Raw genomic sequence first — 13,855 nt, forward strand, 5'->3', positions numbered from 1 at the left:
CCCCAAATGCCCCGGGAACCTCACAAGCGTCTGGACGGAGATGGAGATGGAGGGAGGCAGCAGGCACTGTCTTCAGCTTCCTGCACGATCTGCTCCAAATACTTTCACTTTTCTTTTCTCCGGAAGCCTGGCCCTCTCTGCATGTGGCAAAGCACAGACTTCCTGTTTCACCCACTGGCATCTCCCTGCTATTCTCTCAGTCTTCCGGGAGTGATCCCTGGCCCAGCCCCTGGACCGGGAAAGGGGCAGGAGCAGGTGGCTGACCCAGCATCCAGGTGGGTTTTTGTCTCAGTTGCTTTATTCTTTCTTTTTGCTGATTGGGCTCTGATAGCTGATTTCCTGGCAGCAGCTACAGGGTGGAACCCAACTATTGAAATTGTGAGCCTCTCTCTTTGTAAAATACTGTCTTCCAAAGATAGAGAGCAATGTGGGATTTAACCAGAGACTCCAAAAAAGGGGGACAGACGTGGGAGTGGTGGGGGAGCAGAGACACAGCTCAGTTCTTCTTTCCCTAAATTCTAGCCTGTTGTTGTGGATGGAACCAAGATTTGCTCTCTGCTCTTCTCTTCCGTGCTTTGTGATTTGCACTCTGCCCCAAATGGGCAACTCGTTTATTATCCGTTGTGCAAGTGACTAGAGGTGGTTGGTGGGAAAGAGACAAAAAGGAGAGAACATTTAATTTCCTCTCCAGTGTTTCATGAACTTTTTATGTATATATTTTGAAGCACGTGTACGATTGCTTCCTTGAAATAAATTCCTGGAAGTGGACTTTGGGACTCAAGGGAATATGTACTTTAGAGCATCTGACCCTGATTGCTAAATTAGCCTCCAGAACATTTGGACCTTTTTACATTTTCACCAGAAGCATCTGTGATTATTGCTTTTATTCTCTATGTGGGACATTTTGATAGGCAAACATTATTAAGTTGTCTTCTTTAGTACCGTCCCAACTACTAGTGAATTGCCATGTTTTCTATACATTTATTGCACACTGGACTTAATTGCCTATCTGTGTTTTGCTTTTTTTTCTACATGGATGTTTGTCTTTTGTTTATTCGTTTTTAAGACTCCTTTTACATGATAAAAGTCTGAACACTAGCATATGAGACCCAGTATCATGCACTAGTGAAAAATGGGGCTTTAGTCAGACAAGCTCTGCTTTGCCAACCTTGGGCTAGTTACTTAACCTCTCTGTGCCTTGCTTTCATTCTTGAGAATTATAACAGATGAAGGATAAGGAACCTGGTGGATATTATGTTCTGAATGCTGTAGTATAATTAATCATCCTAAATGTAACCCCACGGCCACTTGCTCTTCTTACCACCTGTTCATACTGGCTTTCTCTGGCTCTGTGCTGATCTTTGCAGTATTCTTCCCCGTATGATGGATTCTGTCTATATCATGGATGCTAGATTTCCCTTCCACCTGTTCTCAATCTTCCAGGATTTCTTCACGATTATGGACCTCTTATGACATCTTTTCTTTTCCAGTAAAGTTATGGATTATTCTATTTTTACAATATGTTTCTTTTTTTCTGTCAAACTTAAAGGATGTGGGAATGAGTAGAGAGAGCAGGGCTGCTCAGTCTACCACTGGGATTAATCCTGGAAACAGTCATTACTTATAGTTTAATTTTCAGTCATACACAAAATGAAATTGGAAAGATGGGATCTCTGTTTTGTTTAAAAAAATATCTCTGGATGGTTGAACTTTTTGTTAGTACTCTTTTCTTGACAATTTGTCAGGAATGTTATCTGTGTGTTTTCTGCCTATTATAACATGGATATTTTCTCCTGGTCTATCAGTGGTTAATTTTTATAAATGTTGCATGGGCGTGGGAAAGGTGCATGTCTGTTCTGAGATATGAAATTGATACATATAATAATTTAGTTACTTTGCTTTTACTAATCATGTCTTTCACATCTTTCATGTCTGCTTATGTTTGGCCTACTTGTGTGTCAAAGATTGTAGGTGGGTTACTAAATTTTCTAAATATTATCAGGTTTTCATCTTTCTACTCATTATTGGGTGGTCCCTTTTTACAAGCTTTGCTAGCGTTTGCGTTAAGCTGCCGCCCAGGCAATCTTAACTCCGTTCAACATAGCCATGGACCATAGAACTTAGGACCATAAACCTAGAAGCAGAAAGTTGGAATTTGTTTACCTCTACCACTTCCAAGTCGTGCAATTTAGGGCAACTTAGTAAACAACTCTATGTCTCGGGGTCCTTCACAATATAATGGGTAAAATCATAGTAACCCTCTTGCAAGCGTTTTGTGAAGATCAAATAAGTTGCTGCATGTGAAACCCTTAGAACAAAGCCCGGCACATAGGAAGTACTCAATAGATACTAGCTATTTTGACTATCTGTCTTACGTTTACCAGCAGCCCCTTTGGGATTTCAGCATCATCTTTTAGGTTACTTTCTGCCTCCGTGGTCACTGGGCATGGTCATTGCTTCTTATGCCCACGACGCTTTGAGGCAGAGTTGCTTTGCAGACTACCAAGGGCTACTACCTTTGGTACCAGGATGCTGGTCTGAAGATGCCCACTGAGCGCAAAGAGCAGCTCCCCGAGTTCCTGGAGTCTTTCCTCTCCTCTCATGCCTCTTTCATAGGATGTTCACCATGACCAGGGCCTTAGAAGAGGCTCTTCTCCAGCACTTCGTATACCAGAAGCTGGAGATTGCTTATGCCATATACAAGCCATTTCCCTTCCTCGAAGGCCTCCGAGACAGCTCCTTCATCACAGAGACAATATACCGGGTGAGTCGCGCTGCCCACTTTCCCATGGCAGCCCAGCCCCCACCAAGAAGTCCCCATCACTGAAGTTTCACACCCCAAGCCCCAGGGCTTCTGGAGCTCGGAAGGCCTAGTCCCAAAGGTTCATTTTCAGGGGAAGACGGGGTCACAGGGGCTGCCATACAAATGACCTCAACCCCAGTGGCTTAAAACAAGAGAAATGTATTGTCTCACAGTTTTCAAAGCCAGAAGTACAAAATCAAGGTTCCTTCTCGAGGCTCTGAGGGAGAATCCGTTCCCTGACTCTCCTAACTTCTGGTGGTACCAGCAACACTTTGTGGTCCTGGGCTTGTAGAAAAATCACTTACGATCGCTGTTTCAATCTCCACATCAATCTCGACATCACCTTTTCCTTTCCTTGTCTTTTCTCCTTCTCTTCTTTTATAAGGACACTGGTCATTGGGATTTAGAGCCCACCTTAATCCAGGGTAATGGCATCTCAAGAGCCTAACTTAATTACATCTGCAAATGTAGTTTTTCCAATGTCCCCTTTTTCCAAATGAGGTCACATTCACAGGGGTCAAGTGGACATATCTTTTTGGAGGGGTGACACCATTCAACCCACTAAGGGTACACTCCCAATTCCCAAGAATTTGTTGCACACAGTCCATTCAGATGTGAAGCAAGGCAGGCACTGGAAGATATGGCTGTGTGGACAAAAATGGCATTCTTTTATAATTTGGGGGTTTTTAATGCATTTTTTGAGTCCCAGGCCCAGAGAAGCGCAGCAGTGGTTGAACGATCTTCTCCCAGTCTCGGCCTGGTTGGCTCCAACCCCTCTTCACGTCACAGCCCAGATGTCACTACTCAGAGAGGCTTCCTTAACCCACTCATCTAACTGATTTCTCAGAGAAATCTATGCTTTCCCTTCATAACACTTCTCTCCATAGCAACTGGGCATTTCTTTAATTTGCTTATTATTTAATGCCTATCTTCTGCACCTGACAGAGTCCCTCCTTCAATATGGGTAACACCATGGTGATCTTATCCATTGCTACGTACGCAAGGACTAGCCTAGTAGGTGCTCAGGAAGTGTTATGCAGTCAATCCTCTCCTGCCATGTTTCTCCTTTTGGCCAGCCTTTCATGAAGAGGAGTTCGCTGGATGATTTCCCTGTGGCTAGAACCCATTCAGGCCATCCCAAGTCCGAGAGAGAGAGCAGAGGCTAACAAGCAATTGCAGAATTGCCACTTGTGACCAACTCCTTGGCCCATTGCCACAGAGTTCTGCCCAGAGCCTTAGAGAATTAATTACACAGTAAAAACCTTTGACTCCCCTTTTCCTTCCCTAAAATTTCTCTCTTCCTTCAAATGTACCTAAAATAAGGTTCACAAAGCAGACTTATTTTAAAGAAGGCTAAGTTATTTATTCCTATGACTAACAATCCAAATATATGTGAAGTTCTAAAAGTAAACACGTGGAACTGTGACTTTTCTACGTTAGAGTTTGTACATTTGTGTTAAATTCCTTCTTAACAGAACAAAATACCATTCCTATGACTTAGAAAACCACAAATGTATAATAAACGTCCATTCCATTTTATAATCATTTATAATAATCCTCGATTCCATTTTTTAAGGAATCCATGGAAGCTTGTAGAAATCATGTCCCTGTACCCAGAGTGGTGTACAACATCCTCACCCACCTGGAAAAGACCTCCAATCTGTCATTTCTGGAGATGCTGTTCAGCCGAATTAACCTGCGTGAATACCCCAACCTGACGATGATTCTCAAGGGCTTCAGAAGTGGTACGAGGCTTCTTGAATATCCTTGGGCTGTAAAAGCATGCCAGAAGCTGCTACCCTCAAAGTTTGGGTTGGCTTTCAGCCCCGTGGAATTATGCACTTGAGTGCCGGGTTCTCTGGGGAGATAGGGAGTGTACTTACCAATGTGCCAGGACGAGCTGCCTCTGGCTCCAGCTCTCTAAGACGAATTTCTAGAGGACACATTTCTGTCTTACCTATTCTATGAAGTGGGGGGAAAGTTGTCCAGTGTACCCCGCTGGACAGTCTCTAGGGAAATGCAGTTGCAGAGACTCAGTCTGGCAGAAGGATAAGGAGAACCAGAGGGGAAAAGAAATGAATACGGATGGGCAATAAGTATCTTTTTTTTTTTTTTTTTTTTTAGTACTTACTATGTACCAGGCATCGTCCCAAGCACTTTCTTTATATGATTATCTCATATCATCTTTAAAACAATCCTGTGAAGTCGTTATTATCCCCATCTGACATACGAAGAAATTAAAGCTCAGAATAACTTTCCCAAAGTTACTTGTCTGCTAAGAGCAGAGCCAGCTGTCCTACTTGGGTTTCCTAGCACCAGGGCCTGAGATTTCAATCCCTCTTTTAAACAAGGACAGGTGGAAGGCAGAGTGTGAAGCTGGAGGAGAGAGGAGAGGGAGCTGAAGACAGAGAGAGGGTAGAAGAAGGAAGCAGAATGTGATGCACACTGGGAACGAGTACGAGCTGGATGAATAAAGAGCAGGAGAAAGAGCAAGGACAGAGCTGGGAAGGAAGGAGCCAGGGAAAGAGGAAGAGGTGACATGATCATTTTAGGTTTAAGGACAAACAGTTTGGCCAAAGCGCATGGTTCACTTAGCTGAGAACAACAGGAAGAGGACCAGCAGCAGATCACACTGCATTGTGACATTTTGTTAGTGGGGTAGCCACTGTTGACCGCAAGAAGTGCCTCCCCCAAAGGAGAAATGCCTCCCTGAGCTAAAGGGGCAAGGAAAGAGAAAAGCGCCCCTCCCGGCCGGCATAGTGCACTTGAGCCCGTGCTCTGGGCAGCATCAGGGCAGCACAGGGAGGACTGGGTTCTCAGAAGCCACGCTAAGTCAGTCTGAGAGCCCGAGGCACCACACACTGCGGTGCCCCCCAACCTCGCCGAGCTCATGCGTCTTTCGGGATCTGCAAATCTGTGCTTTTGTTCTAGGCCCTTCAAAATCCTACCTTAATTCCTTTTTCTGTTCACTGGTTGAGACAACTCAACTCCTGAAATAAATGATGGAAAAGAATCCTAAGAGAAACCTGGCCATGGGAGGAATCGCATGCAGAAAGCCAAGGGCCTGGAGTATTGAGGATGGGGAGGAAGGTTGGTGTGGCCCATCATAGGGTGTGAGGCAGGGAAGCACAGAAGCCCATTCTGCAGAAATGAGCAGAAACCAGAGTAGAAAGGATGCACCATGTGAAGGAATTTACATTTTATCTTATTTGCTGCAGGGGGTGTGATGTGTTTATTTATTAAAACAGGGACATGTATTAAAATTATAACACTATACAAAGTTGTCTCAATTCTGAAACCAAAACTAAAGAAAAACTAAAGAAAATTAAATCCCTGAGTACAAAGTCAAACTCAGCTTTATGTGTGAGACGACTTTAGTATTAGACCAGAGGTCTAATGCCCAAATCAAACACATAGAATAGGAAGGGGCCACAAACAGTTGATGCTGCTGATGAATCAGTTCTCCACACTTGGAGGACGATGAATCACTCCATGCCCCCAACCCTCCGGAAGTCTTGTACAAAGAAATTCCCTAATCATTCTGAGTAGCCAGGGTGTTGATGTATATTCCTTCACCAATCCCAGTTGTCAGTTCCTACGGAGGATGGAACAGAGCTGCACTGACCCTCCTCGAAACTCCAGCCAACCCAGCAGAAGGGCGCTCTGTCCAGACGCTGCTGCTGCTGTCCCCCCCCCAGAGCCACTCACCCCATGCTCCCAGTGTCACTGAGCCCAGCGCACCCACACAGCACAGCGCTGAGATCCCGGGCGAAACATCCAGCCCTTCTGACCCCGCCGTGGCTCTCCCCAGAACCACCCAGGAAGGAAGGATCACTCCAGGTGAGGGGAAGACTTTGTCCGACACCCGTGCCTCCCCAGCCAAGGGTATCTGTGGTCAGGTCTAGAAGCCCAGGGTCCCACCTTTTTGTTAATCTGGTCCATCCCATGTGCCTACCTACCCCACTCAGCCTTCTCCGAGAAGGACTATGGGCACTGCCAGGGCCTTGGGGAAAGCCTAGAGCCCAAACACCAGCTCCCCACCCCTGGAGCAGGCCAACTCTTGCCCTGGGCATTGGGGCTTCTGTCTTGGGTGTTTTTACCATTTGCTTTCCTCCCTGACACTCTGTCTCTGTACCCTGTAATGATTTTTCTTCCTCTCTTCAATGCCCAATGACAACTTAACATCCCAAATAAATGGTGAAGAAGACTCACAAGAGATGGCTGGCACTCCTCCCGACACTGTGCAAGGTAATATTGCTTGGGGCTGACTTAGTTTAGTTCAGAGTGGGTATGAGGGGCAAACATGCACCTGCCAACAGAAGCCTAAGGGAAAAGAACCGGGTGTGACAAAGAAAAAGAAACAGGCAGATTGATGCCCCAGCTCAGCACAGGACTACTTGTCAGGGATGTCTCCACAGCCAGTTTGATGCCGTGATGTCCAACTAATAACAGTGTTCTGAACTGACATGTAACTTGTGCAATACATCCCTCTGTGACCCTTACTCAATCACTCACCCTCTGATTACAGGGGCCTTTCAATCATATTCATCTTTATGTAGTTTGGACTCTAAGAGTAATGTTATTGAAATTATTAGAAAAGATGATAAAACGTTGAAGGCTCTGCTGATTGAAAGATCTGCTAGAACATTGAAAGATTTAGCTTCCAAAATTGTGTTTCTTATCTCTCCCAACCATCGTTATTAAGGACTTTGATTACATTAAATATAACCATGGAGTATTATCGGGCTCTGTCAAAAATGGTATCGTTGATTCTCCAATACTGAACATAAAGGGCCCCATTTGGTCCAAATGTTTCCTTCACTCCTCTAATACACACCATCCAAATAACATAATCATGAAGCCAATAACAATGGAAGATTCCATCTTCTAGGTTACCAAAAGAAAGAAATAATTTGTTAAATTAGTAAGTAATGAATCACTGTATCCTACACCTGAAAGTAATATAACGCTGTATGGTAACTACATTAGAATTAAAATTTAAAAAATAATAATAAAGTAGAAAAAAATTAGTAAGCAGCTAGTTGAAAGGAAATGATGGCTGACTCTCCCCCTCTATCCCACCCTTGCCTGGCCTTGGTGTTCGGTTGGCCCCATTGTTTTTACTGGCTGGAATAGATTGGTGTTGTTCCTCCCCCTCTGGTCCCTGTTCATTGGTCCTGAGACCTGAAATTCCTCTTCTTCCTCTGCTCAGTGTCCGGTAACAACCTGAGCCCCCAGATAAGAGATAACGAAATGCTCAAGAGATGTCCCACCAGGCCCCATGCCGGGTAATTTTGATGTAGACAACTTTAGCTTGCCTTACTTTCCATGTCTACCAAGAGGAGAGGCCATTCGGATCTTCTTGAGACAGGGGTCTCCTCACCACCCTGGACAACCATCTTCGTGCTGCAAACATCACTAGAAGGTCTGCTAAGGCTGGTGGCAGGAACCCTGAGGAAAGGACAGGGGACTGAGTCAGAGCAGAACTGTGTAACTCACCCATGCTTTGAGGTCCCTGCAATAAGGTAAAGCTCAAAACTGCTCCATCCAAATGCGAAGCAAACAAAAACACTGTGTGGCCCAGGTGTGGATGGTTCTTTTTCCCAGCCCCCACCCTGACTGTGGGGAAGTTTCACCTTCAAGCCTAGTCATTTCTATATCGTTTCGATTTTTAAGAGTTGATAGGATTAAAATAATTTGAAATGCAACAAATTATTTAAAATGTCTCATGACTGCTTGCCATCTGCCTCAATGACCTATTCTTAAGCAGGCCAAAATTTGAGATTGATCTCATAGTACCATGTAAACAAGGGGAAGTTGGCAGTCTTACTTGAGATTTATTATGGCTTCCAGCCCCTTCTGTCTTCCTTGTGCAGCAAAAACTAGACCTTTGTATTTATTTGCGATTAACACGTGCTAGCCAAGTCGAGGCTAGCTCCCACTTTCTTGGTCCTTGTACACAGAAATATATAAGGCACTTAGCTTCCTTCACCATTTTTCAAGGTGAAATAATGACAAAGAGAGCGGTTCAAAAATATCCATTCACAGACCTCTAAGCAATAACATGTATTTTTCCTATGGCGAAGACATTCCCCTTCACTGAAGCCACCAGAAGTCAAGGTCAGCACTCACCCTACTCGCAGCCTCATTCCTTGCGTGAGGGTGGCTGATAGCCCGTGTTCTTCTCTTCTACTATGTAAGGGGGGCCTCTCGAAACGGGTCAAACTGAGCCCTCCTCTGTGGGGCAATTGTTCCCTGCTGCACGGGGATGGCCACTCAGGTAACTCCAACCACAGACTGATCAAATCAAGGCAGAGCCAGGGAGCCCGAGGGCTGGCAGACCCCCGCCCTGGGTGACACGCGCTTTGCACCCTCCTGCTCTGCCCTCAGCTCCCTTAGGACTTTTCCTTCAGCCTGTTCCAAGCTCTGAACCGAAATCTCTTTCCTTTGTTAGTGATAACAGATGACTCTCCTGAACCAAATGACCCCAAAGAGCTCCAGGAGGCATCCAGCACACCTCCCAACAAGAAAGGTAAGGAAAGGTTGACTTTCTCCTGTAGATGTCAGGAGCATGCATTTGGAGCTGCTTTCTGCTTTTCAGATCCTATGTGGTCAGAAGCACCCACCATGTGATTGTTCTTATGATGCTCATTACAGCTTGTTTCTCCCATTCACTGCATCTTCCTTGAAAGCCTTCATGAAGATTGTAGGGAAGCCGGAAGGCATTGAAGGCCATTGAAATATGTACCCATTGCAATCACCTGCTCTGAAATCATCAAGGTCTCCTTTACCCACAACTTCTTAGAGGGTTAGTTGTACCTCCCTCTTTAACTGAAAATGGGTTCCCCCAAGAGGACCCACTGCTTTCTTTTAAGACAGGGCTGCATACTCTCTGCTATCACTCATGGTGGAAGGCAGGGTAGATGCCCACTGCTTGCTACCCCCCATCCCTGGCCAACCCCTTCCTCTTCCATCCTCTACTTTAAGGCTTAACCATTCAAATGAACAGTTCCGTCGCTCTTCATCACTATCATCCTTGATTTGCCTCCAAGTCCTCAGCACACCTCAAAGGCTGACTTAGAATTTTTCTGTCAGTTCAAGTCCTGCCACCATCCTGGACACCTTAAAGGTACACAGGGATAAAAAGCCCCTTAGATCCTTCTTTGTCTCTTTTCCAGTGATATTTTTCTGCACTGATTCTTGGCCTCCTGCACCCAAAGGCAACCGATCGGCATTCTCATCATTGAAGCCTGGCTCGACCTCCCAATAATTAATTTCAGAATTCTCTTTTTTGACATCTAATCCTTGAAGTCTGCTCCTTCTACAGCCATTGTTCAATCTCTGAGCTCTCCTCCCCAGCCCAATCTTAAAAAATAATTCAAGGAGCGCCTGGGTGGCTCAGTCAGTTAAGCCTCCAACTCTTGATTTTGACTCAGGGCATGATCTTAGGGTTGTGGGATCAAGGCCCATGTCGGGCTCCACACTCAGTGCAGAGTCTGCTTGTCTCTCTCTCTCTGGTCCTCCCCCAGCTCACACATGTGTGTTCTCTCTCTCAAATAAATAAATAACATCGTTTAAAAAATTAATTTGAAAGTATCCCTGCCTGATTTCTTCCTTACAATTTGTTCCCTCTGGAGCTTTCCTTCAACCTCACTTGGATGGCCAGTCCGATGGCCTATCTCTTTTCGGGTTCATCTTATGCCTCTCTTCACGCCCCTTCATACCAAGTTAGAGTGCACAAACCATGGCTTCAGTAACCTTTTTGCTGATATCTTAATCTGCCTTGCCTCTCTCGGTCTTTTCCCAGAACCCTATGGCAGGTCTTGGAGGGACCCATTATCTGCTTTCTGCACACTGTGTCTGAAGGCAGACACCTCTGGGGAGAGCCACACAGCGGGGCAGAGCACACGGGCTGTGTCTTCATGAGTCCAGCGTCAATGATCCTCCCACGCTGCATGACAATTCCACTTCTTGCAATGATCCTTTCCAATACTGAGCTTTTTCTTCAAAGTGCCTACCCCCTCACCACCTCCTTTTTCTTAAGCAGATTACTTTTCCTCCTACTTCATGGAAAGGCATCAGATAGGAATCTCCTCAGTTCCTGCTACCAACCAGCAAACTCTAACTGCATCTGTCCCCTCCTCTCTTGTTCCCTCTTTCTCTCTACAGCAATCATTCCACCTTGCCTGTTGGGGTCCATGATCCCTTCTTTCTCCTGAGAATTCAGCATCTCCCTGTCATAGGATCTGCATTCAGCCACTGCCCAAGTTTATCATAGCTCATAAAAAGAGCTTCCTCTTGATCCTCAGCTCACCTCACCTGTTTCCATAGCTCTCTCCTCCATTTCACAACCAAACCGCTAGAAATGATTTAGCTAAACTCAGTGTCCCCATCTCTTCATGTCACTCATCTTCTCCCTCATTACTCCATGAAGCAGCATCAAGTAAGGTCACCAATGTCCTCCTCACCACTATGGTTTGAAGACCAAAAGTTCAAGCTGAGACCTGTTGACACGTAAAGTTGGCAGGTCTATGTTTGTGGCCATGGAAAAATGATCTGCACCTTTTCTGTTTAGGAAAGAAAAGAAAAAGAAGTATCTGGTCAACTCCAAAAAAGAGACGTCAGAAAAAAAGCCTCCCAAAAGGTAAGATGAGAGAATAAGAAGAGGTCAGAGGCTGCAGATAGCTCATGCTTGTGGGTCAAAGTGTGGGAAGTTGAATTTTATTCTAATGAAATGAGGAGACATTGAAGAGATCTAATCAATGAAGTGACATGATCCCATTTTACGTTTGACAAGAACAATTTTGGGGTTGTGTAAAGCATGAATTGGAAACAGAAAAGAATGGAAGCAGGGCAACCATTTGCAGGGGGGAGGGCAGATGTCATGTAAGTCAATAGAACTCTGCATTCAGGTCTGGCAGTGGAGATGGAGAGAGGAGAGCCAGTTCAAGACCAACTTGGAGGTAGAGTTGATAGACCTTGATGAATTGGAAGTTGGGGAAGAGAGAGACAACAAGGCTCGCTCTTCAGTATCTGGCTTGAATGGCCAGGTGAATGGTGGCATGTGTTGCTTAGAGAAGATGCAAATAATTGGGGGAGAAATTTTAGAATTTTCAATTTTTGACCTGCCGATTTCAAGATTTGTGCTAGCTGTCTATGCCCATGTGCCATGGTAAGTGCTTTGTCAAAAACTGTGAAGGGTCTGAGAAGGGGGAGAAATTTTAGAATTTTCAATTTTTGACCTGCCGATTTCAAGATTTGTGCTAGCTGTCTATGCCCATGTGCCATGGTAAGTGCTTTGTCAAAAACTGTGAAGGGTCTGCCCTATAGGCATATAGGCACATTCTTTATGTTTATGACCACTGCAGGAACCCAGGCACCTGGATCAGGGGAAAGAATTCCTCATTGATATTCACAGCCAGCTCAACAGCCAGAGTAACATTGCAGCATCTACCTCCCACACGCAGACCCATAGACAACGAGAAGAGAGCTGATGGAATCTTTCTGAGAGACAGATGATATCCCATAGACAAGGGACAGAGAATGATGGATTTTCTGTTTACGGACGGGACAAGGACAGTCATCCTCTTGCCCTCCTGAAAGGAGAAGAAAAAAACAAAAAAAAACAAAAAAAACCCTTTGCTGCTTTGAGATAAGATTGAAACAATCCTGAGTCCTCACCCTAATCTTTTGGAATTTAAAGGCCTCTTTCCAAGAGGCAGAGAAAGCCCAGGTGTCTTCAGCTTTTACTAAGGATGTCTCCAAGTTCTGGGCTTCATCCTTTTTAATGTGTAAATACCTATGGAGGGAGGGCTTCAGTAATCCTGGTACTTTGGGACTTAACCTAGGAAGCTAGCCCTGCTGTAGGCATTTGGCAATCTCAGGAGATGAGAAGATCAGACAGCAGTTTACTAGCTACAGATCTCATTCTCATGGTATGTGAAAAGTGAAATGTTTCCAGGGAAGTGTAAGTAAGCATTCCCTAACTTTATTCTGTATTTATTTCCATGTCTCTGGAGGCTAGGGCTTTTTACAGAAGCACTGAGAAATCAAGGGAGTTTAATATCCCCACAATATGCCACTCTGGCACTCAATAAAAAATCAAATCCAAAGATATAAATATAAGTCCTTGGCAAAATGAAGGCATCCAGGACCGTGTGAAAGAGAACCCTAACCTTAACAACCCCTTGCAAATCCTCTCTGTTCCAGACTTTCACTCTATCACGAGGCACCTCAATTCCTTGATACCTTGCACTCTCTCCACTAGAGGCACCTAGGGACCCTCAGATCCCTCCTGTCTCACACCTGGGCCCTCAGGAAACTCCTCCTGTGCCAAAACGGATCACTTAGCCATTTTCACTCGGATGTGGCCACCTCCAGGATGAAGGTGTCATACAATAGGGCCCAGGAAAGAAATTCCACTGCTCTGGGAGTCTGGTTAATTGCCACAGGTTGTACAGGAGTGAGAGCAGATGGTGAGTCTAATGGAGGAAGAAAGGTGCACACAAGAAAAATATATAATTACAGAGAAATAGCAGAAGAAAAACAAGGCACAGGAGCACAGAGATCTCAAAGTGTGGGGGCTAGGGCATGGGAGGGGGAGGAGGAGCTTTACTGGGCACCCCAATGAAAACTATTCACAGACTATTCACTATTTGACCCAGGGAGAACCTCACCTCGGCACAGAAGCCAAGAGAAGCTCCAAGTGGTGGATCAGGCAACTCAAAGGAAGGACGATTCACCCAGGAAGTCAAATGTCATGACAAGTGTCCAAAAGGCAAGCACCGAATGTGCCCAAACCTCCGGACCAGAGGGTAAGGCTGGTGACAGAATCTTCCATTTGAATGCTCAGTGTGGGAGCGTCTCTCACAGAGCAGGCACAGCATTAGAGGGATGTGTAAAGGTAATAGTAGAAGGAGGGAGAAGTGCCGAGAAAGTTGGTGAGCTGTGTGTGACAAGAGGGAACAAAGATCTATTGCACCTGAGGAGATTTTGTGCAGAAATAGCTCTGTCCACACGGCACAGCTGACCTCAGCTGTGACCTTAGGCAGC

At 45.3% G+C, this 13,855-nt stretch overlaps 1 protein-coding gene across 5 annotated transcripts in view; it reads left to right on the forward strand.

Moving 5' to 3' along the window:
* The first annotated feature begins 143 nt into the window (after positions 1–143).
* SP110 (SP110 nuclear body protein) overlaps positions 144–13,855 on the forward strand; it is a 41,418-nt gene continuing 27,706 nt past the window's right edge. For 4 of the 5 annotated variants that reach the window (XM_035006915.1, XM_035006913.1, XM_035006917.1 and 1 more), the window contains exons 1-8: positions 144–275; positions 2,617–2,764; positions 4,380–4,548; positions 6,389–6,643; positions 7,007–7,051; positions 9,258–9,335; positions 11,379–11,447; positions 13,468–13,617. In XM_035006915.1, the coding sequence (XP_034862806.1) occupies positions 2,618–2,764; positions 4,380–4,548; positions 6,389–6,643; positions 7,007–7,051; positions 9,258–9,335; positions 11,379–11,447; positions 13,468–13,617 (913 nt within the window). In that variant the 5' untranslated portion in view covers positions 144–275; position 2,617. The remainder of the gene's footprint in view (positions 276–2,616; positions 2,765–4,379; positions 4,549–6,388; positions 6,644–7,006; positions 7,052–9,257; positions 9,336–11,378; positions 11,448–13,467; positions 13,618–13,855) is intronic. The other variant, XM_035006914.1, reaches the window with a different exon arrangement.

Source organism: Mirounga leonina, unplaced genomic scaffold (assembly GCF_011800145.1).
Source record: "Mirounga leonina isolate KUSES-001 unplaced genomic scaffold, KU_Mleo_1.0 Mir_151, whole genome shotgun sequence".
In the NCBI taxonomy this organism is placed as follows: Eukaryota; Metazoa; Chordata; class Mammalia; order Carnivora; family Phocidae; genus Mirounga; species Mirounga leonina.